The sequence below is a fragment of the Mobula hypostoma genome, chromosome 8 (assembly GCF_963921235.1).
Source record: "Mobula hypostoma chromosome 8, sMobHyp1.1, whole genome shotgun sequence".
Taxonomy (NCBI): Eukaryota; Metazoa; Chordata; class Chondrichthyes; order Myliobatiformes; family Myliobatidae; genus Mobula; species Mobula hypostoma.
In genome coordinates this window covers 41,466,273-41,493,706 of record NC_086104.1, presented here as the reverse complement: position 1 = coordinate 41,493,706, position 27,434 = coordinate 41,466,273, and the positions used below count along the sequence as shown (strand labels likewise).

General features: G+C 41.7%; 1 protein-coding gene across 1 annotated transcript in view; it reads right to left on the bottom strand.

The window, feature by feature from the left end:
* The window catches only part of hhat (hedgehog acyltransferase), a 245,303-nt gene that overhangs the window by 105,112 nt on the left and 112,757 nt on the right, over positions 1 to 27,434 (bottom strand). The window contains exon 10 of the mRNA XM_063055718.1: positions 13,149 to 13,293. Coding sequence (XP_062911788.1) covers positions 13,149 to 13,293 — 145 coding nt within the window. The remainder of the gene's footprint in view (positions 1 to 13,148; positions 13,294 to 27,434) is intronic.

Genomic DNA, 27,434 nt, shown 5'->3' with positions numbered 1-27,434 from the left:
AACCATACACCTTCTTAATAAACTAATCAACTTATGCGGCAGCTTTAAAGGATCTATGCCTGTGGACCCCAATTTCCCTCTGCTCCTCCCCTCACTGCTGAGAATCCTCCCTTCAAGTGTGACCTTCCAAAGTGAATCACTTCACACTTCATCAATGTGAGCAACTTGTTCCCTCAGAAGGTGGTGAACCTGGAGAATTCTCTACCACAAAATGAGTCCAAGTTGCTAAAAATATTTGGAGGTAGATAGATTTCTAAACACAAAAGGCACCGAAGGGTATGGTGAGACAGCAGGGACATGGTATCCAGTGAGATCACACTGGGAGTTGAATAGCCTATTCCAGTCCCTGGTTTCTTATGTTTAAGAAATATAATCACTACTATGATGAGGAAAAACTTCTTCATGTGCCTTGCACGTTACACGCTTGTGCGATCATGGCTCTCCACATCGAACGATCCCATGCAGCATCAATGATATCTCGCACACTTAGACCTATTAGTTCTTTCACAGTGTCCATACATTTTCTTCTTTGCCTTCTTCTTCCGCATTTCCCAGGCATACGGCCTTGTAGTGTAAGGCATTCTATTCCTCCCTTTCTGATGACATGGCCCAGAAATTTAAGTTTTCTCTCATTTAATGTTCTCATTAAAGATCTTTTTGTATGGGCACGTTGGAGTACTGTCTCATTAGATACCCTATCTCTATATGATATTTTCAGCATTCTTCTAAGAAACCACATTTCTGTTGTTTCTAAGTTTCTTTGGAGTTCTGGTGTTATAGTCCATGTTTCAGAAGCAAACAGCAAGATTGGCCAGATATAACATTTTAGTAGCCTAAGCCTTGCTGTCATAGAAATGTGTCTGTTGGTAAAAATGGGTTTCATTTTTTGGAAGTTGGTTTTGGCGATGGCAATTCTTCTTTTTATTTCTACTTTACTTCTAGCACCTTGTGATATAAAGCTACCAAGGTAATTAAAGCTGGTCTTTGGTCAATCTCTTGGTTACCGATGTGCAATTAAACACAGCAAACTTTAAAAAAAACTGCTCTATCATTTAGTTTTATTGATTTAGAGATAAATATTATTCAGGATACCTGGCTAACCTTTTTGCTCTTTTTCACAGGATCAGGGAATCTCGCACATATGCACAAATACAGATGGAACAGCCAATTGCCATCTCATGAACGAGTTAGTGTGAACATTATTACCTTACGACAGTTTACATTCATGTCAGCTAGCTCTTGATTTGTCAGCTTTTAGAGCTGTGACAGATTTGTTTTGAATGTTTTGACATTTTTTCTGTTTTGTAAAGTGTTCAGTAAATTGCACTGAAGTTCACAACTAGGTTATGGCTCCCAAAAAATCCTGTCAAATTTCCAGTGTCAGTTACTCAGCCTTTGAGTGTTTTTGAGAATTAACATCTGAGGCAAGTGCAAGATAAAGACAAATTTCAATGTCAGAAGCTTAGTTCATTCTTGGGACTAGGATTAAACACTATCAACAATGAACTGACAACTAATAATTACAGGCATCGTTATCAAAGATCTCTACTACAAGAGAAATAAGACCCTGATGGGAGTTACAGTATATTCAGGCCATTGAAAAGTGGGCAGGATGTGGGGTAGAAATGTCAACAGGAGACAGAAAAGGCATGTAAAAAAGGGCAATGTTACAATGGTCATGGGAAATTTCAACATGCAGGTAGAGTGGGAAAATCAGGTTGGTGCTGGATCTCAAGAGAAAGAATTTGTAGAATTCTTTAGAACAGCGGGGTCAAGCCCACTAGAGAAAAACCAATTTTGGATTGGGTGCTATATAATGAAACAAATTTGCTTTGGGCGCTAAAGGTAACGCAGCCCTAAGGAGGTAGTGATCATGATATGATTGAACTCACCTTACAATTGAGAGGAAGAAGCTAAAATTGGTGTATCAGTATTTCAGTGGAGTAGATGCATGAAAGAGGAGCTGGTCAAGTTGATTGGAAGGTGACAGTAGCAGGGATAACAATACAGCAGCATCGTTGGAGTTTCTGGGAGTAATCTGGTAATCACAGGATCGGTTCAACTCAAGGAAGCAGCAACATTCTAAAAGGGAGGACAGGGCAATTGTGGCTGACAAGGGAAGTCAAATACAGCATCAAAATAAAAGATAGGGCAGACAACATAGCAAAAATTAGTGGGAAGCTAGAAGATTGGGAAGCTTTTAAAAACAAACAGAAGGCAATTAAAAAAAGCAAAAGGAGAGATAAGATGAAATGTTAAAGTAAGCTAGCCAATAATACAAAAGAGGACACCTCCATAGCCATCTGTGGCAACGAATTCCACAGATTCACCGCCCAGTGGCTAAAGAAATTACTCCTCATCTCAGCTCTAAAGGACAACTTTCCTGCACTATGACTCCCAAGTCTCTGTGCACTTCCAATTTCTGAATTCGCACTCCATTTAGAAAATAGTGTACACCTTTATTCCTTCAACCAACACTTTCCTACATTACACTGTACTCTATCTGCCACTTCTTTTCCCGTTATCCTAATCTGTCCCTCTGCAGACTCCCTGATCCTCAATACTACCTTCCCCATCACCTATCTTTATATCATCTGCAAACTTGCCCACAAAGATATCAATTCCATTATCTGGATCATTAACATATTACTTGAAAAGTAGCGGACCCAACCCCATCACCTGCAAACAATAGTCACTGGCAGCCAATCAAAAAAGGCCCTGTTCATTCCTATTCTTTTCCTTCTGCCAATCAGCCAATCTTTTGTCCATTCTAGTATCTTTCCTGTAACACCATGGCCTCTTATCTTGTTTAGGAGTCTCATGTGTGGCACCTTGTCAAAGGCGTTCTTAAAATCTAAGTAAACAACATCCACTGACTATTCTTTGTCTATCCTGCCTGCTATTTCCAAAAATAATTCAATTATCAGCATACAGAGGGCATTCTTTGTATTATTCAATGGAATAGTAAAACAGTATTGTGCAGAAAAACACATTTGCTCACATAAATACTTTAATTGGTACTTTTAATAGCATGAAACTGAACTTGGGATATTGAGGCAATGGAGTTGGTGACTTTTGTTGAAGTGGGGCAGGTTTCAACCTGGTAACATTTAGGCACGATCCCAAGTTTCCAAATCATTCCATGCGGTTATGGGTTCTACCTCGATCCCCAATGCTGTCTGTTGTCCATAAGATATAGGTGCAGAAGTAGGCCATTCGACCCATCGAGTCTGCTCCACCATTCAATCATGGGCTGATCCACTTCATCCAGTCATCCCCACTTCCCTGCCTTCTCCCCATACCCTTTGATGCCCCGGCTAATCAAGAACCTGTCTATCTTTGCCTTAAATATACCCAATGACGTGGCCTCCACAGCCACTCATGGCAACAAATTCCACAGATTTACCACTCTCTGACTAAAGTAATTTCTCCACATCTCAGTTCTAAAAGGACATGTTTCAATCCTGAAGTCGTGCCCTCTTGTCCTAGATTCCCCTACCATGGGAAATAACTTTGCCATACCTAATCTGTTCAGGTCTTTTAACATTTGGAATGTTTCTATGAGATTCCCCCTCATTCGCCTGAACTCCAGGGAATACAGCCCAAGAGCTGCCAGACGTTCCTCATATGGTAACCCTCTCATTCCTGAAATCATTCTTGTGAATCTTCTCTGAACCCTCTCCAATGTCAGTACAGTATATCCTTTCTAAAATAAGGAGTCCAAAACTGCACACAATACTCTAAGTGTGGTCTCACGAGTGCCTTATAGAGCCTCAATATCACATCCCGGCTCTTATATTCTATACCTCTAGAAATGAATGCCAACATTGCATTTGCCTTCTTCACAACGAAATCAACCTGCAGGTTAACCTTTAGGGTATCTTGCACAAGGACTACCAAGTCTCTTTGCATCTCTGCATTTTGAATTCTCTCCCCATCTAAATAATAGTCTGCCCGTTTATTCCTTCCACCAAAGTGTATGAACATACACTTTCCAACATTGTATTTCATTTGCCACTTCTTTGCCCATTTCTCAAAACTACCCAAGTCTCTCTTCAGGCTCTGTTTCCTCAACACTATCCGCTCCTCAACCTATCTTTGTATCATCAGCAAATTTAGCCACAAATCCCTTAATACTCTAGTCCCAATCATTGTCGATTTTTTACATTCCCTGTGAACCTTGTTGGTTCTCTCTGGGTTCTTTGGCTTTTTCCTACAAGATTGTATATGGATGGTAAAATCTGGGGAAGGGTTGATGAGAGTGTGGGGAGAATAAAAAGGTAAAGGGTAAATGTGTGTGCGTGTGTGAGATGGTCTGGTTGAAGGATCTATTTTAGTACTGTAATAATTTTATATATCGCACTGTCCTCCTGCTGTAAGAAAAATCATAACATACATAAGTGTTGATAAACCTAATTCTGGTACGGGTCTCTATTGTGCTCTGAGAGTGGGAAGGGGAGAGGGAAAGGGGAATCATGGTTGAGAAAAGGAGAAGAGAGAAGGGCATGAGTGGTAGTATCAGAGAGACATTCTGTAATGATCAATAAATCAATTGTTTGGAATTAAATGACTTTGCCCGGTGTCTCAGGGTGGGTGTACCTGCACCTGCGCCACCCCCACCCCTGGCAATCCATCTCTGCCACCTACCCCACATCCTTTCCGTGGCACTGCAGCCTTTCCATTCCCAACATCTTTTGCTTCTACCAGATTTACAAACCTGCTCTCCACTCCACGCTGACAACTACAGTACTTAGGCATCCTAGCTATATAATATGTGTCCAAGACTTTTGCACAGTATTATGTTACCATGTGATCAACAAGCACTTTCACATTTGGCAACTACATTATTCCCAGTTATTGGAAACAAGAACTTATTATGCCTTTATTTCCATAAGACCAGCATATCAGAAGTGATTAAAAATTCTCTCTCCCAAAAGACTTCCTCTCTCACTTTAATTGCAAGCAAGCTAAAAAAGATTTCTCGACAGACACAAATATGGCCTCAACAATTATGCCTACAATCGCCAAGAACTAAATAAATTTTGTGGGATTGGTGTAAACAGTTCTGGACAAAATACTGGCCAAGGACAGACAGAAGTTATTAATTTCTGATTATTGAATGGAAAAAATCTACTTTAAAAAATGTTTTTCAGGATGCCATTTAGACGGGCAAAGCCAGCATTTAATGCTTTACTGGCCCTCATAAAAGAAATGGCGAGCTTCCCCTTGGAGTTGTATTCTTTCAGGTGAGTATGCTCTCACATTAGAAACCATAGAAATCATAGAAAAACTACAGCACAGAAACAGGCCTTTTGGCCCTTCTTGGCTGTGCCGAACTATTTTCTGTCTATTCCCACTGACCTGCACACAGACCATATCCCTCCATACACCTCCTATCCATGTATCTGTCCAATTTATTCTTAAATGTTAAAAAAGAACCCACATTTACCACCTCATCTGGCAGCTCATTCCATACTCCCACCACTCTCTGTGAGAAGAAGCCCCCCCTAATGTTCCCTTTAAACTTTTCCCCCCTCACCCTTAACCCATGTCCTCTGGTTTTTTTCTCCCCTTGCCTCAGTGGAAAAAGCCTGCTTGCATTCACTCTATCTATACCCATCATAATTTTATATACCTCTATCAAATCTCCCCTCATTCTTCTACGCTCCAGGAAATAAAGTCCTAACCTATTCAACCTTTCTCTGTAACTGAGTTTCTCAAGTCCCGGTAACATCCTTGTAAACCTTCTCTGCACTCTTTCAACCTTATTAATATCCTTCCTGTAATTTGGTGACCAAAACTGAACACAATACTCCAGATCCGGCCTCACCAATGCCTTATACAACCTCATCATAACATTCCAGCTCTTATACTCAATACTTTGATTAATAAAGGCCAATGTACCAAAAGCTCTCTTTACGACCCTATCTACCTGTGACGACACTTTTAGGGAATTCTGTATCTGTATTCCCAGATCCCTCTGTTCTACTGCACTCCTCAGTGCCTTGCCATTAACCCTGTATGTTCTACCTTGGTTTGTCCTTCCAAAGTGCAATACCTCACACTTGTCTGCATTAAACTCCATCTGCCATTTTTCAGCCCATTTTTCCAGCTGGTCCAAGTCCCTCTGCAGGCTCTGAAAACCTTCTTCACTGTCCACTACACCTCCAATCTTTGTATCATCAGCAAATTTGCTGATCCAATTTAGCACATTATCATCCAGATCATTGATATAGATGACAAATAACAATTGACCCAGCACTGATCCCTGTGGCACACCACTAGTCACAGGCCTCCACTCTGAGAAGCAATTCTCTCCTACCACTCTTTGGCTTCTTCCATTGAGCCAATGTCTAATCTAATTTACCACCTCTCCATGTATACCTAGCGACTGAATTTTCCTAACTAACCTCCCATGTGGAACCTTGTCAAAGGCCTTACTGAAGTCCATGTAGACAACATCCACTGCCTTCCCTTCATCCACTTTCCTGGTAACCTCCTCGAAAAACTCCAATAGATTGGTCAAACATGATCTACCACGCACAAAGCCATCTTGACTCTCCCTAATAAGTCCCTGTCTATCCAAATGCTTGTAGATTCCGTCTCTTAGTACTCCTTCCAATGACTTGCCCACTACTGACGTAAAACTTACTGTCCTATAATCTCCCAGATTACTTTTCGATCCTTTTTTTTTCGTGTTTGGTAGATGTTCCATGATTTAGGTCTGACACAAATGAAGGAATAGTTGTACGTTTCTAAGTCATACAGGAAATAGCACTCGTGATGATTAACAAAAGAAAATCTGCAGATGCTGGAAATCCAAGCAACACACACAAAATGCTAGAGGAACTCAGTAGGCCAGGGAGCATCAATGGAAGAGAGTACAGTCAATGTTTCGGGCTGAGACCCTTCAGCAGGACTGGAGAAAAAAAGATGAGAAATAGATTTAAAAGGTAGGGGAGGGGAGAGAGAAAAACACAAGGTGATACGTGAAACCAAGGGGGAGGAATGAAATAAAGAGCTGGGAAGTTGACTGATGAAAGAGATACAGGGCTAGAGAATGGGGAGTCTGATAAGGGAGGACAGAAGGTCATGGAGGAAAGAAAAGCAGAGAGGAGCACCAGAGGGAGGCAATGGGCAGGCGAGATGATAGAGTGAGCGAGAGGGAAAAGGGATGGGTTATGGTGAAGGGGTGGGGGGGGGGCATAACTGGAAGTTTGAGAAATTGATGTTCATCCCATCAGTTGGAGGCTACCCAGGCTGAATACAAGGTGTTGTTTCTCCAGCCAGAGTATGGCCTAATCGTGACAGTAGAGGAGGTCCTGGATTGACATATTGGAATGGGAATGGGAAGTGGAATTAAAATGGGTGGCCACTGGGAGATCCTGTTTCTTCTGGCTGACAGATCATAGCTGCTCGGTGAAATGGTCTCCCAATCTATGTCGGGTATCACCAATATACAGAAACACCGAACACAGTATATGTCCCCAACAGATTCACGGGTGAAGTGTTGCCTCACCTGGAAGAGCTGTTTGGGGCCCTGAATGAATAACCCTTTACACCTTCTAATCTGAAGTAAGGAAAGCCATTGTAGGAGACACGGCGATTAATAATTACTCATTTTGTAGATGACATACACTATAGCCACAGTACAATGCAGGAGAGTTCACTGATAGTAGTACTAGTCAATGTTAAAGACATATGGTTAGATTCAACTTTATTAAGAATGGTCATTGGCTGGCACTTGTAGTGTGTATGCTACTTGTCGATTTTCAGAGCATGACTGAATGTTGTCTCTGCATGGATCACGGACTGAAGAATTGTGATTGGAATTGAATATAGGATAGGAACTAGAGATGTTTGCCAATTAATGCACAATGGAAGTTGGAAGATTATTGACAAAGCAGTTGCAGATGGTTGTGTCCAGGACACTACTCTGAGCACTCCTTCAGCATGGTCCTGGGACTAGGATCAACAATCACAAGCATCTTCCACTGTGCAAGTATTCCAACCACTGGAGAGCCTCCTCCTTGATGTCCACGACTTCAGTTTGACACGGCCACTTGGAAATACAGTCATATGCAACCAAGGGCTGTCACTCTCATCTGGAACTTAGTGTCTTTGTTCATGTTTGAATCAAAGCTATCAGGCAGGAGGTTTATAGAGAAGTGGTCCTAGCGAAAACAAACTGGGCATCAAGTGTGCAGGTTAGCTGTAACCAAAGGCCACTTGTAGGGTACAGTTGATAACATCTTTCCCATGCATCATGATTCCCAGGTTAGTGATCAGTGCAGCACAGTATGGTCCCTTCAGCCCACGATGTTGTGCTGACCTGTTAAAACCTACTCCATAATGAATCTTACAAAGCCCATAACCCTCCATTTTTCCTACACCTGTGTGCCCAAAGAGTCTTTTAAACAGTTCCTATTGAATCAGCCTCTACCACCACCCTGTTTAAAAATAAAACTACCTTTGACATCTCCACTCACTTTAAAGGAATGATCTCTAGTATTGGTCATTGCCACCCAGAGATGAAGCTCCTAACTATCCGCTATCAATGCCTCTTATAATCTTACACACTCTGTGAAATTGCCTTGAATCTTCCGTCATTTCAAAGAGAAAAGCCGTACTGTGTCTCTCAACCTTTCCTGGTAAGACATTCTCGCCACTCTCCTCTACACTACCTTTTAAACTCCCAGATCTTTCCTACAATGAGGCGATCAGAACTGAACACAAGACTCAAAGTGTGGTTGAACCAGAGTTTTATAGCATTTTCACGTTAAGTTCGAGTTCAAAATCAGGTTTATTATCACTGGCATGTGACGTGAAATTTGTTAACTTAGTAGCAGCAGTTCAATGTAATACATAATATAGAAGAAAAAATAATAAATAAGTACATCTTATTCAGTATACTTTATACAATATATGTATATTGAATAGATTAAAAATCATGAAAAAAGCAGAAATACCATATATTAAAGAAAGTGAGGTAGTGTCCAAGGGTTCAATGTCCATTTAGGAATCAGATGGCAGAGGGGAAGAAGCTGTTCCTGAATCACTGAGTGTGTGCCTTCAGGCTTCTGTACCTCCTACCTGGTGGTAACAGTGAGAAAAGGGGATGCCCTAGGTGCTGGAGGTCCTTAATAATGGAGGCTGCCTTTCTGAGACACCACTCCTTGAAAATGTCCTGGGTACTTTGTAGTCTAGTACCCAAGATGGAGCAGCCAAAGAGAACTGTGTTCCTCCAGGGCCAAGGTGCAAACACAATACCAGTCACACACTGCACAAACAATTACAAAACCAGAAAAACAGTCGCAAAAAAAAAATAATATAGGCCACATCCCTGAGTGGCTCCTTAACTCAATTCCCCCAACCAAAGAAGGCCAGCACTCCTTAGGCCTTCTCAACCATCCTGCTGACTTGCATGATAAGTTTGAGTGATCTAGCAACTTGGACCCAAAGACTCCTCTGTTCCTCAACACGGCTAAGAATCCTGCCATTAACCTTCTACTCTGCCTTCACGTTCGACCTGCCACAGTGTAGCAATTAATAATTTTCTACATAGAACTCCATCTGCCACATCTCTGTACAACTATGCATCCTTTCTCTATCCTGCTGGAACTGAAGACAACCTTTTTTTGTACTCATAACACCTACAATCTCCAAGTCATCTCAAAGCTTACTAACCTACCCTTCCACTTCATTTATAACAATCACAAAGAGCAGGGGTTTCAGGACAGAACCTGTGGGACACCACTGGCCACCAACTTCCAGGCAGAATATGCTCCATCTACGACCAAACCCTGCCATCCGTGGACAAGTCAATTATGAATCCATACAGCCAAGTTTCCATGGATCACATGCCCTGACTTCCTATATGAGCCTACCACAGAGATCCTGGCCAAACACCTTACTAAAATTAAAATTTGTTTTAAGGATCATTTGTCATCCCTAAAAAACTCAATTGGGCTCATGAGGCATTACCTGCCAACCATAAAGCCATGCTGAATATTGCTTATAAGACTATGCTTCTCCAGATGCTCATAAAAACTGTTTCTAAGAATTCTCTCCAATAGATTGCTCACCACTGAAGTAAGACTCGGTGGTCAATAATTTCCAGGATTATTCCTATTTCCTTTCTTAAATAAGACCCTACCAATTAAACTACATTCAAATAGTGGAGTTTTTTTTTAAGCACTGCTTCGACAGTTTAATGATCCCTTCATTTCTGGAGTGGAGTGGGAGTTGTGGAAAGAGAGGGTGGGAGAGACAGCAACTGAACTAAAAACTTAATTGAATTCAATTCAAGTTTAATTCTTATTCAACTATATGTGGATACCCATGAATACAGCCAAATGAGATAGCACAACATGAGACCGGGTCAAGGTGCAAAACACAGTACCAAAAGTCACACACAGCACAAAGCACACACAAGATAGCAAGCACAAATGGTATCACAACCATGCAATAAAAGAGTCCCAAAACTCGCACCATCAATCCACACTCGACCACAATAGAGCCTGTCTTCCGCCAAGTGAGCACTGCAGAGCAGCAGCGACAATGCGCACACCGGTCCCGACGCATCCCCCCCCAACCCCCGTGACACTGCGGTTTGAGACCCAGTCCTCATACATACGAGAAAACAAGCACATACAGAATATCAGAAAAATATAACGACACAGAATATGCATGTATATCAGTCAACCACAATGGAGTACACTAGCCCCAACTCCTGCCAGGCAACACCACGGCTTCAGGCCCAGCCCTCGCATATAGAAGCACAAATGGAATATAAGTAAAATACAAATACACAAAATATACAGTATATGTATATAGTCCAGACCCTTCAGTCCATGGAAATCTTCAGTTAATCACAACTATGCTTTGCTGCCCCCAGTGGAGTGCACCGGTTCAAACACCAGAGCATCCAAAACTTTCAGATAACTTTTTGAAATAACTTTGGAAAGAAATTTCATGTTAAACAGCAGTTAACACTTCTTCTATTGCAAGGTTTCTTATCTATAAGAGCATGTTACAGATTTTAGAAAGGTGACCATGCACAAGCAATTTATAACTTAAGTGCCATGGGTCTCCAAGATTATGAAATGTGCTGTTTAAAAAGAAATTTCTCCTTTCCAAAATCAATGGCAAAATATTTATGTATATATTATAATTTAACATTATCATTTCAGTGAACTCAGTAAGTTTAGCATTAAAATATATCAATCACATTAAAATGTTGAAACAATGTTGAAGTTAAGATGATAGATCGGAGGGGCATGAATAGCAGAGCCAATGAGCCAATGTCAAATGGTGGGAAGATTACTGGTTGCTAGCAATTCAATCCCTCTGAAAATCTAGGAGGTGCTATGTCCCACTTCACATTTAGTCACATTCATAAATAACTTCCACTTATCTCAATAGGAAAACATTTGAATGATAGTGTCTGCCATGCTTAATCGATTTGCTTAAGATAGTGCAACCATTTGATCACTGTTGAGAGGATTGCATATAGTACTAGACTAATTCTCGGAACTTCATTGGGCCTGCGACATTGCCATCAGTTGGATGATATACTACCACATGCAGCATTTATAAGTTAATGTTTTGTCAACAATATCCATGATTAGTAGTCATGAGTAGAAAAGACATTGCAATTGAGAAGCTTTTTGTTAAAAATTCCACAAAAGTTTGAATATTGACCAAAGTAATTCAGTCATCTGCTCGAAAGCAGAGTTCATTTTACTACTAGCTATATCCACTTTGCATTGGTAACAAATTAAAATTCAGTAGAACATTATGTAGCTGAACAATCAACAATCTAGAAAATGAAATTGCAGCAGTAGTGAGCTATTTTACTCCTCAGCTGCAATCACATGCTGTACACGTTCTCTGAAGAGTACTTCCAAACTGCTGTGATCACATATCCCTTATTCACATTGCTCAATGACCAATGAATACTATTTGACTACCTCTAACCAAAATAAAATGAGACATTTGGAGCTCTCAAGCCTGAGACTTGGCACTCTTACCCAGTAAAAATATACAAAAATATGGGGTTATGCCATGAGAAGAGGAGCAATTACCTACTTGAATGGCAGAGTGAACCATTCCTCCTACTTATGGTTTGATATCTCAAATACACTTTACATTGACCAGCATTTTACACACACATCCAAAGAGCAACAGATACCTATAAAACAACCTCAGTTTAACAATCCTTTATATGTGTTTTCTAAATATTTGGTCCTCTACAAAACAGCAAAACAACTACCATTACCATTGAGAGCATCCTGACTGGCTGCATCACTGCCTGGTATGGGAACTGTGACTCCCTCAATTGCAGGACTCTGCAGAGTGTGGTGCGGACAGCCCAGCGCATCTGCGGATGTGAACTTTCCACTATTCAGGACATTTACAGTGACAGGTGCATAAAGACGGCCCAAAGGATCATTTGGGACCCGAGTCACCCCAATCACAATTGTTTCAGCTGTTACCATCTGAGACACAGTACCACAGCACCACAGCATTAAAGCCAGGACCAACAGGCTCTGGGACAGCTTCTTCCAACCGGTCATGACACGGATTAATTCACGCTGACACAATTGTATTTCTAAGCTATATTGACTGCTCTGTTGTACATCTTACTGTACATACGATTTATTACAAACTACTATAATTGACACATTGTACATTCAGACGAAGACATAACTTACATTTTTACTGCTCATGTATATGAAGCGTTTAAGAAATAAAACCAATTCAATTATCAAATTGAAATTATATATCTGCTTAGAATAAAACTTAATAGCTCAAAATATTCAGTCAATAATTCCATCAACTTTTCTCCCAACCTTTTTGGCATGTGCTGTTTGCATTGTAAGACAAATTTAAAAATCTCTCATTGTTTAACTGCTTGATGTAATTTAGCTGAATCTATGAAAGACTATCAATGTCCTCTGCTTTAATAACATGTTTAGAGCTAACAATTATGATCAAAAAGCATATAACACCCTTTATTCCAAATTATTGAAAGAAGTCTTCTACTGTATCAATACATTTGGAATTATTTGTTCCTAAATTGCAGTCACCTTTAGTTTAAGGAAACTAAATATCTTAGCAAATACCACTTCTTTGGTTCTGGTTACCTTGTATGAAAGTTCTGTTCCAATAGATCTTCCCCACTTCATTCCCACAAAGAAATACCAAATTGGATAATATGAGTAGAGTTGTAGCAACACTTCCCAAGGCTCCATGAGCTCGACGCTGCATTCTGCTTGATAAAAATCTTCCCTTAAGATAAACAAACATTAAAACAATGAGAAAACAGGGTTCAGCCATCCATAGTCATTTTCTCATATATTTTCCACTCAGAATCTATTCCAAATCAATAATTTCCCTCCGTCTAGCCAACTGATTTAATTTAATTTTCAAGCTGATTCATTCATATTTTGTTCTTTTCTTCATCCATTATGCTGGTCCAGCACTTTTAATTTTTTTTTTAAAAGACTACTAGTGACACACTGGTTAATTTTACAATCTCACTTAATTCTGTGAGCAGCGACAGAGAAAATCTATTATAATAGAGAAAACTGCTCCGGCCATTACATTCCAGCATGACCTCCAGCTCAACATGAACACTGTCATAAAGAGAATACTAGTATTTATAAAACTGGCAATTATGGTTCAAGCAGAGACTTGAATTCTTCTTTCATGCTTACAGATGAATCAAACATAGCATTCACAAAATTTATGCACTGCTGCCTAGGAACTAGACCCCAGGTAATTTTCATAGGTGTTGCGTTTAGTATCAGGGACAAATAAGAAGAAATGAAGAAAAAAAAAATGGATATTCTCGCTTTTAAAGGATCAGCAGCTGGGTACTGGTGAGCAGTTGCAAAATGAAATATGCAGTTCAGTTTGTGCTTCTCTCCTGAGCATTAAACCTTGAACTGCACATTTTGCATTCATCACGAGACAGCAGGTGTTACTTCATTCAAAACCTGAACATTGGAAATGGATCAGCAAATTTAATGACCTCCCCATGGAAGCCTATGGCCAATGAAGAAGGTCGGTAGATATTACTGAAACAGTGCTTCACAGGGGAGAGAAGGAATAGCAGTGCATAGCTCTCTGGAGTAGACTTCCCTGTCAAATATGGAACGGACCCAATCGTGTACCATGATTTGGGTGGCACTAAGTCTCATTGTCAGAGCCAAGATTAGACTAAAGATCTAGGAACACCACTGACCAGGTTACAGAAGACAATCTTTACAAAGGCATGATAACATCCGATAAAAATTTCACAGGAGGAATTTTTGCAACCTAAATGCAATATCTGAGAGGAAGGCACCTTAAGTCATGTGCATGTCACTTCTTTCAGCTTGACATGATCTATTTATAGTGATATATTTACACAGGTTTTAAGTCATGACCTATTGATCTCAGAGCAGCTGCAATTGAAGTGTGAAGTATTAGGACAGCTCAAGTAGACTAAAAAGGTAAAGAAACAATTTCCATGAGCAAAAGGGTCAGAAAACAGAGAGAGAGATTTAAAGCACAAGTGGAAGTATCAGAGGAGAGTCAAGGAAAGAATTTCTCAGAGGGTAGCAAGCAACTGGAACTCACTGTACTTATTACACTCTATTTATATATGTACGAAGAGTCATAACCTGTAGGGCTATGAACCAAATGATTCTGAGGAAGCTGAGATTTGGCTGTAGAGCTTTTAGTCAACTGGCATGGACATGACAGCCCCTTCGCTATAAATATTCTATGATTAAACTTCAATAAGTAATTAAAATAAGCCACATACTCAAGTTTGTCATGTGTATGAAAAAAAGAGACAATGAATTTTGGCAGTAAATGCCTGGTCCAGTTTCCTAATGGTCATAAACAAGTGCAAAACTCTGAGTAATTTACACATAAAAACACAACTGAGTCAAAATTTCCAGGTGTGTGCACTTGTTTCAGCGCCGCCTGCCTTTTGATCACTGCTGAAGGAGGAGTCTGTGGGCGGCCTTTCAGTGTGTGGCTCACTGTGGCGGGCACGTAAGCCTCTGCCTCGTGTGGTATCCTTCCCTTTCAACAAATGTCGATGATATTGTAGGATGATATGGTGGTTCTGCATTTATGGATTGGACTACTGCTTTTTCAGACTTATGGTTCTCATATTCTGTGTTTTTTTTAAATCCTTTTCCTTTTCCGTTTAGTTGTGCCAGGGGAGGGTGTTTGGGGGTTGATGTTCTGTTAGTTTTTGTGCAAGGCAGGATTTGCTTTTTGGGGGTTGATGTTCCTGTTCTGTTTCATGCAGGGAGAGAAGGGTTTTGGGAGGTTGATGATCGGGATGCCGTACTATTTTTTAATATGGAGGGGGAGGGAGGATGGGTTTGGTGTTCCTCTCTGAATGTCTTTAATGGTCTTTCTTTGTTTCGTGGCTATCTGGAGAAAATCAAATTTAGATACATGCTTTGATCATAAATAAATAAATAAACCTTAAATGAGCAGCATTTAATAATAGTACAGAACACATCACTTACATATATTCCATTAACATGTTGGGCTCAAGCTTACTGTCCCACATATGAGATGATACCTTTTCAGGGCAATGCTCATTCAACAGCACTTTGGCGAGCTAGATATTTATGCTCAAGTCTCTGGAATGAGACTTGAACCAACAACCTTCTGATACTTCCAACCTGAGGAACAACACTTTATCTTCCGTCTGGGTAGCCTCCAACCTGATGGCATAAACACTGACTTCTCAAACTTCCGCTCACCTATGCTCTGTCCACCAGAAAAAGCAGGATCTCCCAGTGGCCACACATTTTAATTCCACATCCCATTCCCATTCTGACATGTCTATCCACAGCCTCCTCTACTGTAAAGATGAAGCCACACTCAGGTTGGAGGAACAACATATTCCATCTGGGTAGCCTTCAATCTGATGGTATGAACATTGACTTCACTAACTTCCGCTAATGCCCCACCTCCCCCTCGTACCCCATCAGTTATTTATTTATTTATATACACACTTTCTTTTTTTTTCTCTCTCCTTTTCCTCCATCTGTCCCTCTCACTATACCCCTTGCCCATCCTCTGGGCTTCCCCCCCTCCCCCTTTTCTTTCTCCCTAGGCCTCCTGTCCCATGATCCTCTCATATCCCTTTTGCCAATCAACTGTCCAGCTCTTGGCTCTATCCCTCCCCCTCCTGTTTTCTCCCATCATTTTGGATCTCCCCCTCCCCCTCTCAAATCTCTTACTAGCTCTTCTTTCAGTTAGTCCTGAAGAAGGGTCTCGGCCCGAAACGTCGACTGTACCTCTTCCTAGAGATGCAGCCTGGCCTACTGCATTCACCAGCAACTTTGATGTGTGTTGCTTATAGCTTTTGAATTTATTCTAAAAGCTCATTCATATGTATGGATGCAACTCAAATATTCATAACACAGGGACTGCCTGGATTGGAATATACAGCATGTCTTTTCCTCACATGTCAAATAGAAATTTACTGAAAATTCACCGTGACAGTAAATAAACAAAGAAAGAGACTAACAAAGCTAATCCAAAATATCGAAGGTTCAAGATTCAAGATTGTTTAATGTCATTTCCAGTACACACAAGTATGAAGGAAAACTAAATAATTGCTACTTCGGATCTGATGCAGCACAAAAAACCCATAATAAGATAAAGAAGACAATAATAAATATAAATACATATCTCATGTACATATAGTGATGTTAGGTACAAGAGTGTCAATACATAAGATGACTGTGACTGGAAATGATAAGGTAATGGTGGTGGGGTGGGTTAGTGAGTGGAGGCTTTGACCCTTTCTGCTTGAGGAAAGTAACTTTATGTGTCTGATGGTCCTGGCATGGATGCTATGCAACCTCCTCCCTGACAGAAGGGGAACACACAGTCAATTGAGCAGGGTGGGTGTGATGCTTCATGATATTGCCGGCCTATTTTCCAGCACCTTTCTGTATATATGTCCCCGATGGCAGGCAGGTATGCTGGTGTCGCTGATGCGCTGGGCAATTTTGACTAGTTGTAGAGCCTTCCTATCCACAACCATGCAGCTTCCGTACCGTGTAGTGATGCAGCATGTTAGGATGCTCTCTGCTGTGCATTTGTAGAAGGTCGTATTGTGCACAGTCCAGCTCTCTTCAGCCTTCTCAGAAAGTAGAGGTGTTGGTGAGCTTTCTTGATTGTGCAGGATGTGTTCTGGGACATGAGAGGTTGTGCGAGAAGTGCACTCCCAGGAATTTGAAATGCATCACACTTCTGTTTTTTCACTACTGTGCCGCCAGTGTAGAGGGGTGTGAGTTCTCCTGAAGTCAACTATCTTCTGTGCCTTGTTGACATTGAGGAACAGGTTATTTACCTAGCACCAAACCTCAAAGCTCTACCACCTCCTCTCTATAGGCTGTCTGGCTGTTGTTTGTGATGAGCCCCAACAGTGTCGTTCAGCTGTTGTTTTGTTCCTAACAATGCTCTCCCCAACTTACAAACCCTTATCAGAATTCCTGAAATTTCTGCAGCTACCTTACTGCCAGCTGCTTAGGCCGCAAGTCATATAACTCATCTTCAATGTACTATTTGGTCATGAGGAGGTAGATTCCAAGTTCAAAAGTTCATCTTTTAGTTTACAGGAGGGTCTGCTGAATGATCTGATAACACTGGAATAGAAGCTGTCCTGAGCCTGATTCAGGCTGTGGGAGTTGGAGTAAAGCAAGGATTATGGACAATGTCCAGGTGAGGATATAGTGACAGTATATAGTCAAACCCAGACAAGAGAGACCTTGGAAGTGAAGTTGCTGGAGACACCCTGCTCAGTACAGATGAGATAGGAATAATGGAAGGATGCAAAACACACCCAGCTACTACGGGACAATTGCTTTATTGACTCAAAGTGTCATTTAGTTTCTATTGATTTTAACATCTCTATCCATAACTGCTAGTCAATCCTGTGTAAGAATGACATTTATCTGTTTAGAATTCAGAACAGTGTGGTGACAGGACACATGCTGTTCTCCTTGTGCACAAGTAAGATAAAGTATGTTTGAGTCCTAAGAGTGTGTGTGCTTTATTTTATGATCAGTGACGACAGTTACTCAAAGATTCCACTAAGACGATTAGTCCTTAGCTTCATTATCTGGGACAAAGGAATTCAGCCCTGATTGCTGATCAGGCCTAAATCCTGGGCTGCTCATATTTGAGCAAGAGACTGAGTCTGTTGCTGGAATCCAAATTTCTTCCTGTGTGGCGTAGTCAAGTTATGCCAATACCTCAGTTGCCGACATAGGAAAGTTGCCACGTTAAATGGGGAATGCCACAGTCCGGATAGAGTATCACTCGAGCACATTAAAAAAGGGCGTGCCCTAGTCCGGGTCGGGTCCTGCAGGAAGCACAGAAAGAAGTTGGGTCCTGCGCGAATGATAAAGTCGCTCTGGTCTGGTTTGGGTCCAGCAGGAAGTATCTGGTTTAAAAAAAAGTAATTACAAAATGTATCTGTCTGTGTGCACCCTGAATGTGAATATGAATCAAAGTCAAAGAAGGAAAAGGCACAAAATCTGCAGATGCTAGGAATCCAAGCAACACACACAAAATGCTGAAGGAACTCAACAATGCAGGCAGCATCTATGAAAAAGAGTAGAGTCAATGTTTCAGGCTGAGATCCTTCATCAGCACTGCGAAAAAAAGATGAGGAGACAGAGTAAGAAAGTTGGGGGGGGCAGGGTGGGAGAAAGAGGGGAGGAAGAAGTGTTTGAAAAGAAACACTGACACCAGAGTCTGAGAATGAACAATATGACTATAATCTGTTATACCCCTGCTTTCCCAACAAGGCCCACGCCAAGTGATGCCTCCCTCGATCACTTGATGAGGCCAGTGTCAACCAGCACCCTACCAAACGTGACAGTTCCCAGTAGCCCAATGTAAGATGGGAGGTGGAGGTATGCAGAGGGCATGAGTGAAATTTTATTTAAATGTACCTTGAACTGATGCAGCAGGAGTTCCAAGAAAACGTTTTCCTTGCACAGTAGATTGTCGTATTAAAAAAAAAGTGCCACTGGGTTATCATGAAGTGCTTTGAGCAGCTGGTAATGCATTGTATAAAATCTAATCTTCCAGCTAGATTGGATCCTTTCCAGTTTGCCTACCACTCAAACTGGTCCACTGATGATGCCTTTGGCCCGGCTCTCTATTCTGTCCCAGCTAGAAAACAATGACTCAAGCACCAGGATGGTGTTCACTGACTTCAACTCCACGTTTAACACAATCATCCCTCAGAGGCTGGAGGATACTCTGTCCTCGTTGGGACTCAACACCCCTCTCTGTTACTGGATCTTGGACATCTTGACGGAAAGACTCGAGTCAGTCCAAGTTTGCAGCAACATCTCAAGCTCCATCATGCTGAGCTTGATAATAGTTTCCACCTCCACCAGGACCACAGACCACAATTGCTTTAAATAATAATCTGAAGAATTTGTACAATTTTAATTCTGCCCATTGTAAAATGCCACCAATGTACAGTGCCTTAAAAAAGTATTCACCCCCCCCCCAAGAAATTTTCATATTTTATTGTTTTACAACAGTGAATCACAGTGGATTTAATTTGGCTTTTTGACACTGATTAACAGAAAAGACTGTTTCGTGTCAAAGTGAAAACAAATTGATTTAAATTTATTACAATTATTAAACACAAAATAATTCATTGTATAATTACTCACCCCCTTCAAGTCAGTATTTACTGGATACACCTTGTGTCTGTGTGGATAGTTCTCTATCAGCTTTGAACATCTGAACACTGCATGTTTTCCCCACATTTTTCTTTACAATACTGCTTAAGCTCCATCACATTGCATGGGGATTGTGAATGAACAGCCCATTTTAAGTCCAGCCACAAATTCTCAATTGGATTGAGGTCTGGACTCTGACGGTCACTCCAGGACATTAACTTTGTTGTTTTTAAGCCATTAATGTAAACTTTAGCTTTACATTTGGGGTCATTGTCTTGCTGGAAAACAAATAGACAATAGGTGCAGGAGTAGGCCATTCGGCCCATCGAGCCAGCACCGCCATTCACTGTGATCATGGCTGATCATCCACTATCAGTATCCAGTTCCTGCCTTATCCCCATAACCTTTGATTCCGCTATCTTTAAGAGCTCTATCCATCTCTTTCTTGAAAGCATCCAGAGTCTTGGCCTCCACTGCCTTGTGGGGCAGAGCATTCCATATATCCACCACTCTCTGGGTGAAAAAGTTTTTCCTCAACTCCATTCTAAATGGCCTACCCCTTATTCTTAAACTGTGACCTCTGATTCTGGACTCACCCATCAGCGGGAACATGCTTCCTGCCTCCAGCATGTCTAATCTTATATCTTATAATCTTATATGTTTCAATAAGATCCCCTCTCAGCCTTCTGAATTCCAGAGTATACAAGCCCAGCGGCTCCAATCTTCAACATATGGCAGTCCCGCCATCCCGGGAATTAACCTTGTGAACCTACGCTGCACTCCCTCAATGGCAAGAATGTCCTTCCTCAAATTTGGAGACCAAAACTGCACACACTACACCAGGGCCCTGTACAGCTGCAGAAGGACTTCTTTGCTCCTATATTCAATTCCCTTTGTTATGAAGGCCAGCACGCCATTAGCTTTTTTCACAGCCTGCTGTACTTGCATGTTTGCTTTCAGTGACTGATGTACAAGAACACCTAGATCTTGTTGCGCTTCCCCATTCCTAACTCGACTCCATTTAGATAATAATCTGCCTTCCCGTTCTTACCACCAAAGTGGATAACCTCACATTTATCCACATTAAACTGCATCTGCCATGCATCCGCCCACTCACACAGCCTGTCCAAGTCACCCTGCATTCTCATAACATCCTCCTCACATTTCACACTGCCACCCAGCTTTGTGTCATCAGCAAATTTGCTAATGTTACTTTTAATTCCCTCATCTAAATCATTAATATATATTCTAAACAGCTGCGATCCCAGCACTGAACCCTGCGATACCCCACTGGTCACCGCCCGCCATTCCGAAAGGGACCCATTAATCACTACTCTTTGTTTTCTGTCAGCCAGCCAATTTTCAATCCATGTCAGTACTCTGCCCCCAATACCATGTGTCCTAATTTTGCCCACTAATCTCCTATGTGGGACTTTATAAAAGGCTTTCTGAAAGTCCAGGTACACTACATCCACTGGCTCTCCCTTGTCCATTTTCATAGTTACATCCTCAAAAAATTCCACAAGATTAGTCAAGCACGATTTCCCCTTCGTAAATCCATGCTGACTCGGACCGATCCTGTTTCTGCTATCCATATGTGTCGTAATTTCATCTTTTATAATTGACTCCAGCGTCTTTCCCACCACTGACCTCAGGCTAACCGGTCTATAGTTCCCTGGTTTCTCTCGTCCTCCCTTCTTGAAGAGAGCGACAACATTAGCCACCCTCCAATCCACAGGAACTGATCCTGAATCTATAGAACATTGGAAAATGATTACCAATGCGTCTACGATTTCTAAAGCCACCTCCGTAAGTACCCTGGGATGCAAACCATCAGCTCCCGGGGACTTATCAGCCTTCAGACCCAACAGTCTATCCAACATCATTTCCTGCCTAATATAAATTTCCTTCAGTTCATCCATTACCCTAGGTCCTTTGGCCACTATTATATCTGGGAGATTGTTTGTGTCTTCCCTAGTGAAGACAGATCCAAAGAACCTGTTCAACTCGTCTGCCATTTCTTTGTTCCCCATAATAAATTCACCCGTTTCTGTCTTCAAGGGCCCAATTTTGGTCTTAACTATTTTTTTCCTTTTCACATACCTAAAGAAAATCTTCGCCCAAGTCGCAGTTCTCTGGCAGACTGCATCAGGATTTCCCTGGATTTTGCTGCATTCATTTTACCCTCAACCTTCACAAGCCTTCCAGGGCCTGCTGCAGTAAAGAACTCCACAGCCATGATGCAGCCATCATGCTTCCTGATAGTGATGGTGTATTTTTGACTTTGTGCGGTGTTTGGCTTACGCCAAACATTGCGTTTAGTCTGATGGCCAGAAAGTTCAATCTTGGGTTCACCAGACCATAGAACCTTCTTCCTGCTGGCTTCAGTCTCCCCCAGGTGCCTTCTGGCAAACCCTAGCTGAGATTTCATGTGAGTTCTTTTTAACAGTAGCCTCTCTCCCATAAAGCATCCGGGCAACAGTTGTTGTATGCACAGTTCTCTCATCTCAGTCACTGAAGCTTGTAACTCCTCCCGAGTTGTCATAGGTCTCTCGGTGGCCTCCCTCACTAGTACCTTTCTTGTATAGTCACTCAGTTTTTGAGGACGGCCTGCCCCAGGCAGGTTTACAACTATACCATTTTCTTTCCATTTCTTGATGATTGACTTAACGGTACTCTAAGGGATATTCAGAGACTTGGAAATTTTCTTGTATCCATCTCCTGACTTTTGCTTTTCAATAACCTTTTTGCAGAGTTGCTTGGAGTGTTCTGTTGTCTTCATGGTGTATTTTTTGCCAGGATACTGATTCACCAGCAGTTGGACCTTCCAGATACAGGTGTATTTTTACTGCAATTAACCATAGGCGGCCTTAGCTATGTTTCACCTGTTACAACTGAAACAGGCCCCGCCCTCCAAGGGGCCCCCGACTGACATGCAAAAATTTAATGCGCAGCTCCCAGATGCCACAATATTCTCCTGCTATTGCCAGCCGAACCACCAGTGGGCACTCGCTGACTGACCTCTCAGAAAATACATTAAAATATTTACTTCACTTGTAAACATTGCTCCTAGCAAAGAAGACTACTTTTCAATGAGAGTAAAACAAAACAAAACGTATAAATAGTCTCCCAAAAGTTACATCTTTCTTTGGTCCAGCATCTGTTAAAGGCCCGCCGACTACAGTTACTGCTGCATCATCGTCACAGCATGGGGCTGCAGTGCCAAGTGACAGTGTAAGCGGTACAGGAGGTGTTGATAATCAGAGCAATGAAAATGAGAAGAACAATTCTACTCAAACAGATGGTGATAATGATGACCAAACTTTGATTGATGAACAAGCACCACAGCATGATGACAGTCCTACAACTGAAACAGGTGAGGGAGATGCCGCCACCAGCACACCAGACAGAGAGAAAGCCCCACGAACATTCACAGAGACTGATCCAGCACGTTGGTCACTGGTAATATGCGTTGGCCAACGGATCGATATTGTTAGGAGAGGTCCCGTTCAGTTAGAGGACATTAACTTTCCACAGAGCTAATCACACCGTTGTTTACCAAGGACAGATATCTTATGAAGATGAAAAATGGAGAAACCATTCATAGGTCATTGTTAGTGTACTCAGAATCATCTGATTCAATCTTCCGTTTCTGCTGTACCCTATTTGGCAAGCGAAATCACAGTCTCACTTGCGGAGGTTTCAGAGTGTGGGAACGATTCACTCTCACACTACAGGATCATGAGAAGTCAAATGCGCACCGTGCCAACATGGATAGCTGGAAACGCGCTTAAGAACGCACAGTGCCATTGACAGCACGTACCAAGAATGCTTGAAAAAAAAACACTGGAATGTTGTCATGAAGAGGTTCAATGCCATAGTCTGTCACTTTGCAGAAGGAAACCTTGCTTTCCGTGGCCACAATTCCACCTCACATGAACCAAATAGTGGGAACTTTCTAGGTCTGGTGGAGCTGCTTGCCGAGTTCGACCCAGTGATGAGCAAACATGTCACATGAGGAGAGAAAAAAAGATTGCTGACCACTCCGTGGGGAAAACCATACAAAATGAGTTAATCACACTTATTGGAGACAAGACACTGGAAGCAATAACAGAGAGAGTAAAACAATCATGTTACTACTCGGTCATAATGGACTGCACCACTGACGCTGCACACACAGAGCAGCTCTCTGTGACACTGCGCATTGTCACATGCCAAGTAAACGTCCGAGCTGCTGTTAGTGAGCATTTTGTCGGTTTCCTACCAGTGCTCGACACAACAGGTGCAGGCCTCACCGACGTTTTCTTAACGCATATGGAGAAGTTAGGATTAGATATCTCAAAATGCAGGGGGCAGGCATATGATAACAGGAGCAATATGCAGGGGAAAAATAGCAGGGTGCAGAAGAGGATGCTAAATATTAACAAAAAAGCACTGTTCATGCCATGCGCCAGCCTCAGCCTAAACCTAGTCATTGTCGATGCTGCAAAATCAACAGTGGAGTCTGTGGGCTTCTTTGGAGTGCTGCAATGTCTATACGCACTATTCAGCTCATCGACACAAAGATGGGAGCTTTTCAAGGAGAACGTACCACATAGAAATTATGAAAGTCCTGTGCTACCAGCTTCCCGATGTTGGCAATGCACTCCTGTCACTGATTGAACATGCCACACAGAAAGGTGACAGTGAAACCACATCTGCAGCCAGAGGCCTAGAACAGGAGATCATGTCATGGAAATTCCTGCTGACTGTTATCATCTGGTACAGCGTTTTACATGAGGTGAATCGTGCCAGCAAGCTGCTCCGGAGCCCACAAGTGGGAATCGATGTGCTACAGCGCGAGGTGGAATATGTTCTGAAATTTCCCAAGGAATACAGGGAGAAAGGCCTTTCATAGTCATACTTTATTGATCCCGGGGGAAATTGGTTTTCATTACAGTTGCACAATAATTAAATAGTAATAAAACTATAAATAATTAAATAGTAATATGTAAATTATGCCAGGAAATAAGTCCAGGACCAGCCTATTGGCTCAGGATATCTGACCCTCCAAGGGAGGAGTTGTAAAGTTTGATGGCCACAGGCAGGAATGACTTCCTATGACGCTCAGTGTTGCATCTCGGTGGAATGAGTCTCTGGCTGAATGTACTCCTGTGCCCACCCAGTACATTATATAGTGGATGGGAGACATTGTCCAAGATGGCATGCAACTTAAACAGCATCCTCTTTTCAGACACCACCGTGAGAGAGTCCAGTTCCATCCCCACAACATCACTGGCCTTACGAATGAGTTTGTTGATTTTGTTGGTTGATTTGTTGAGTTTGTTCATCCGCCCAAACAGATGCCAGAGACATAGCTGAAGAGATAGGGATGCCAATGGTCTTTCCTACTGCACGAATCAGAAAACCAAAATGCCAGTTCCAGTATGAGTCCCAAAGTGCAGATCCTTCCCCGACAGTGGCACCCGAGGTACAGTACCAGACAGAAGTTTTCCTTCCACTAGTGGACTCTGCCATCACACGCATTAGTGAGCGCTTCAAGCTGATGGAGTCATTTTACAGTCTGCTTGGCTTCATTTATGGAAGACAGGAAATGAAAAAAGCCACCCAAAGTCGCACACTGAAAGACAGCTGCATAAACATGGAGAGGACACTTGGTGATGTAGATGCTGAGGAGCTTCTGCGCAAGGTGTCGGCTGCTGTCAGTGCCGTACCTGCAAAAGAAACCACTGGCCTGCAGATTCTGAGCTACATTTACAACAACAATCTGGTTGAACTGTATCCTAACCTCACCATTGCTCTAAGACTCATGCTGACAGTGCCTGTGACTGTAGCGAGTGGAGAAAGAAGTTTTTCAAGGCTAAAGCTCATCAAAACGCATCTGAGGACAACCATGCTCCAGGAGCGTTTGTCAGCTCTTGCTCAGATATCAATTGAACATGAAATAACAAGATCGCTGGACAAAGATGAGCTCATTAAAGCATTCTCAGCACTCAAGCACAGGAGGGTGGTGAAGTTCTAGTGGTAAGTCTTTTAACACATTTTCAGCAGAAATAAGGTTTATAATTAAAATAAAATAAACCACGTATTTCACTCAAAATGTGTATAGGCGATTAGGCGGCGTTTCCACAAGTCGTAATTTCTCTCTCCCGCTTGCGTTCTCTCTCTCACTCTCCTCCTGTTCACTCTCCAGGCCTTACATGAGCTGTCCGTGGTGCTGAAAGAGCGTGCCACACACTGTTGTAAACTGCCAGTAGTTAGCTTTCAGACACTGTTCACTGAATAAAGTGTGAATCTTCATTAAATATGATGTTGCTTTTGTTATTAATTTAATTTGAGGGAAATTGTTTAAGCTGTTCTTATGTGAGCTGATACCTAACACATAGTGCCATTCAATGCAGGCTAGTTGCTGAAAAGGGCAAGGCTTCTCACTCCAAAGCAAAAAAATGTCATTGTTTCAGTTTTTAATTCAGAGAATTGTTTGGATTATGTTGAGCTTTCCGTCCATTATGCTGAAAGTGCATGTAATGCATCAACGTACAAGTCCGAAATTATACCATTATTGATGCAAACCAACTTGAATATTCGTTTTTCTTTCTTTCTTTTTTTTGGGAAGTGGGGGTAGGGCCCCACATTAACTCTTGAAATGTACCCCGAGATGCTTAAGGTCGCCTATGCAATCAACTGAAGCACCTTCACTGCACACAGGTGTTCCCCATTTAACTAATTATGTGACTTCCAAAACCAATTGGCTGCACCAGTGATGATTCGGTGTGTCATATTAAAGGGGGTTAATACGTTTGTATTTATGTAGTCAATTATTTTGTGTTTTATATTTGTAATTAAATTAGTTCATTTTGTAAAGATCTGTTTTCAGTTTGACATGAAAAAGCAACACACACAAAATGCTGGAGGAACTCAGCAGGCCAGCCAGCATCTATGGAAAAAAGTACATTCGACGTTTCGGGCTGAAACCCTTCGGTAGGACTGTAGATGCTGTCTGGGCTGCTGAGTTACTCCTGCATTTAGTATGATGATAATTCTTCTTCTCTTTCTTCTCCTTCTCCTTCTTCATCCTCCTCCTCCTTCCAGTTTAGACACATCTAAGCGTATTACTGCCCTCCGCAGGATGTATAATTAAGTATAGAACTTCAAGGGACTCAAATTCTCGAATATAACCTACTCTCACGTATAAACTGAATAATAAACTCTTCAATCAGATGTTGGTTCTCTTGATGGCCAAACAAAGATTTAATAGAAAACCAAAATACATTTAAGCCAGGCAGCCTCTTAAACAACATGCTTCTTTCAGTTTTATATTGATTACAGCTCAGAAGAACATGCTGGACTGCCTGTGGACTACCACTGGACTACCACAGTCACATAATCCAGTAGGATGTTTTCCTATTATGCTTAAATAATAGTTTATCCCACAATGCCCCAACCTAAGTCTTGTTAATTTCACCATATCTCTACAATTTAAAAGGTAACAGTCTGAGACCTTTTTAACTAGTGGGTGACTAGAAAGATAATGCCTGCCCTTAATTCATTTTTCTAATCCTCTTGCCACTTCTTCTCTACACCTTTTTTAATCCTACTTTTCAATTCTGCTCTGCCTTGGGGAACTCTAATTTCTACTTGCCTGCTCTGTAAGGAAGACTTTGCAATGCCATCCACAATTTCATTTCCCTCCAC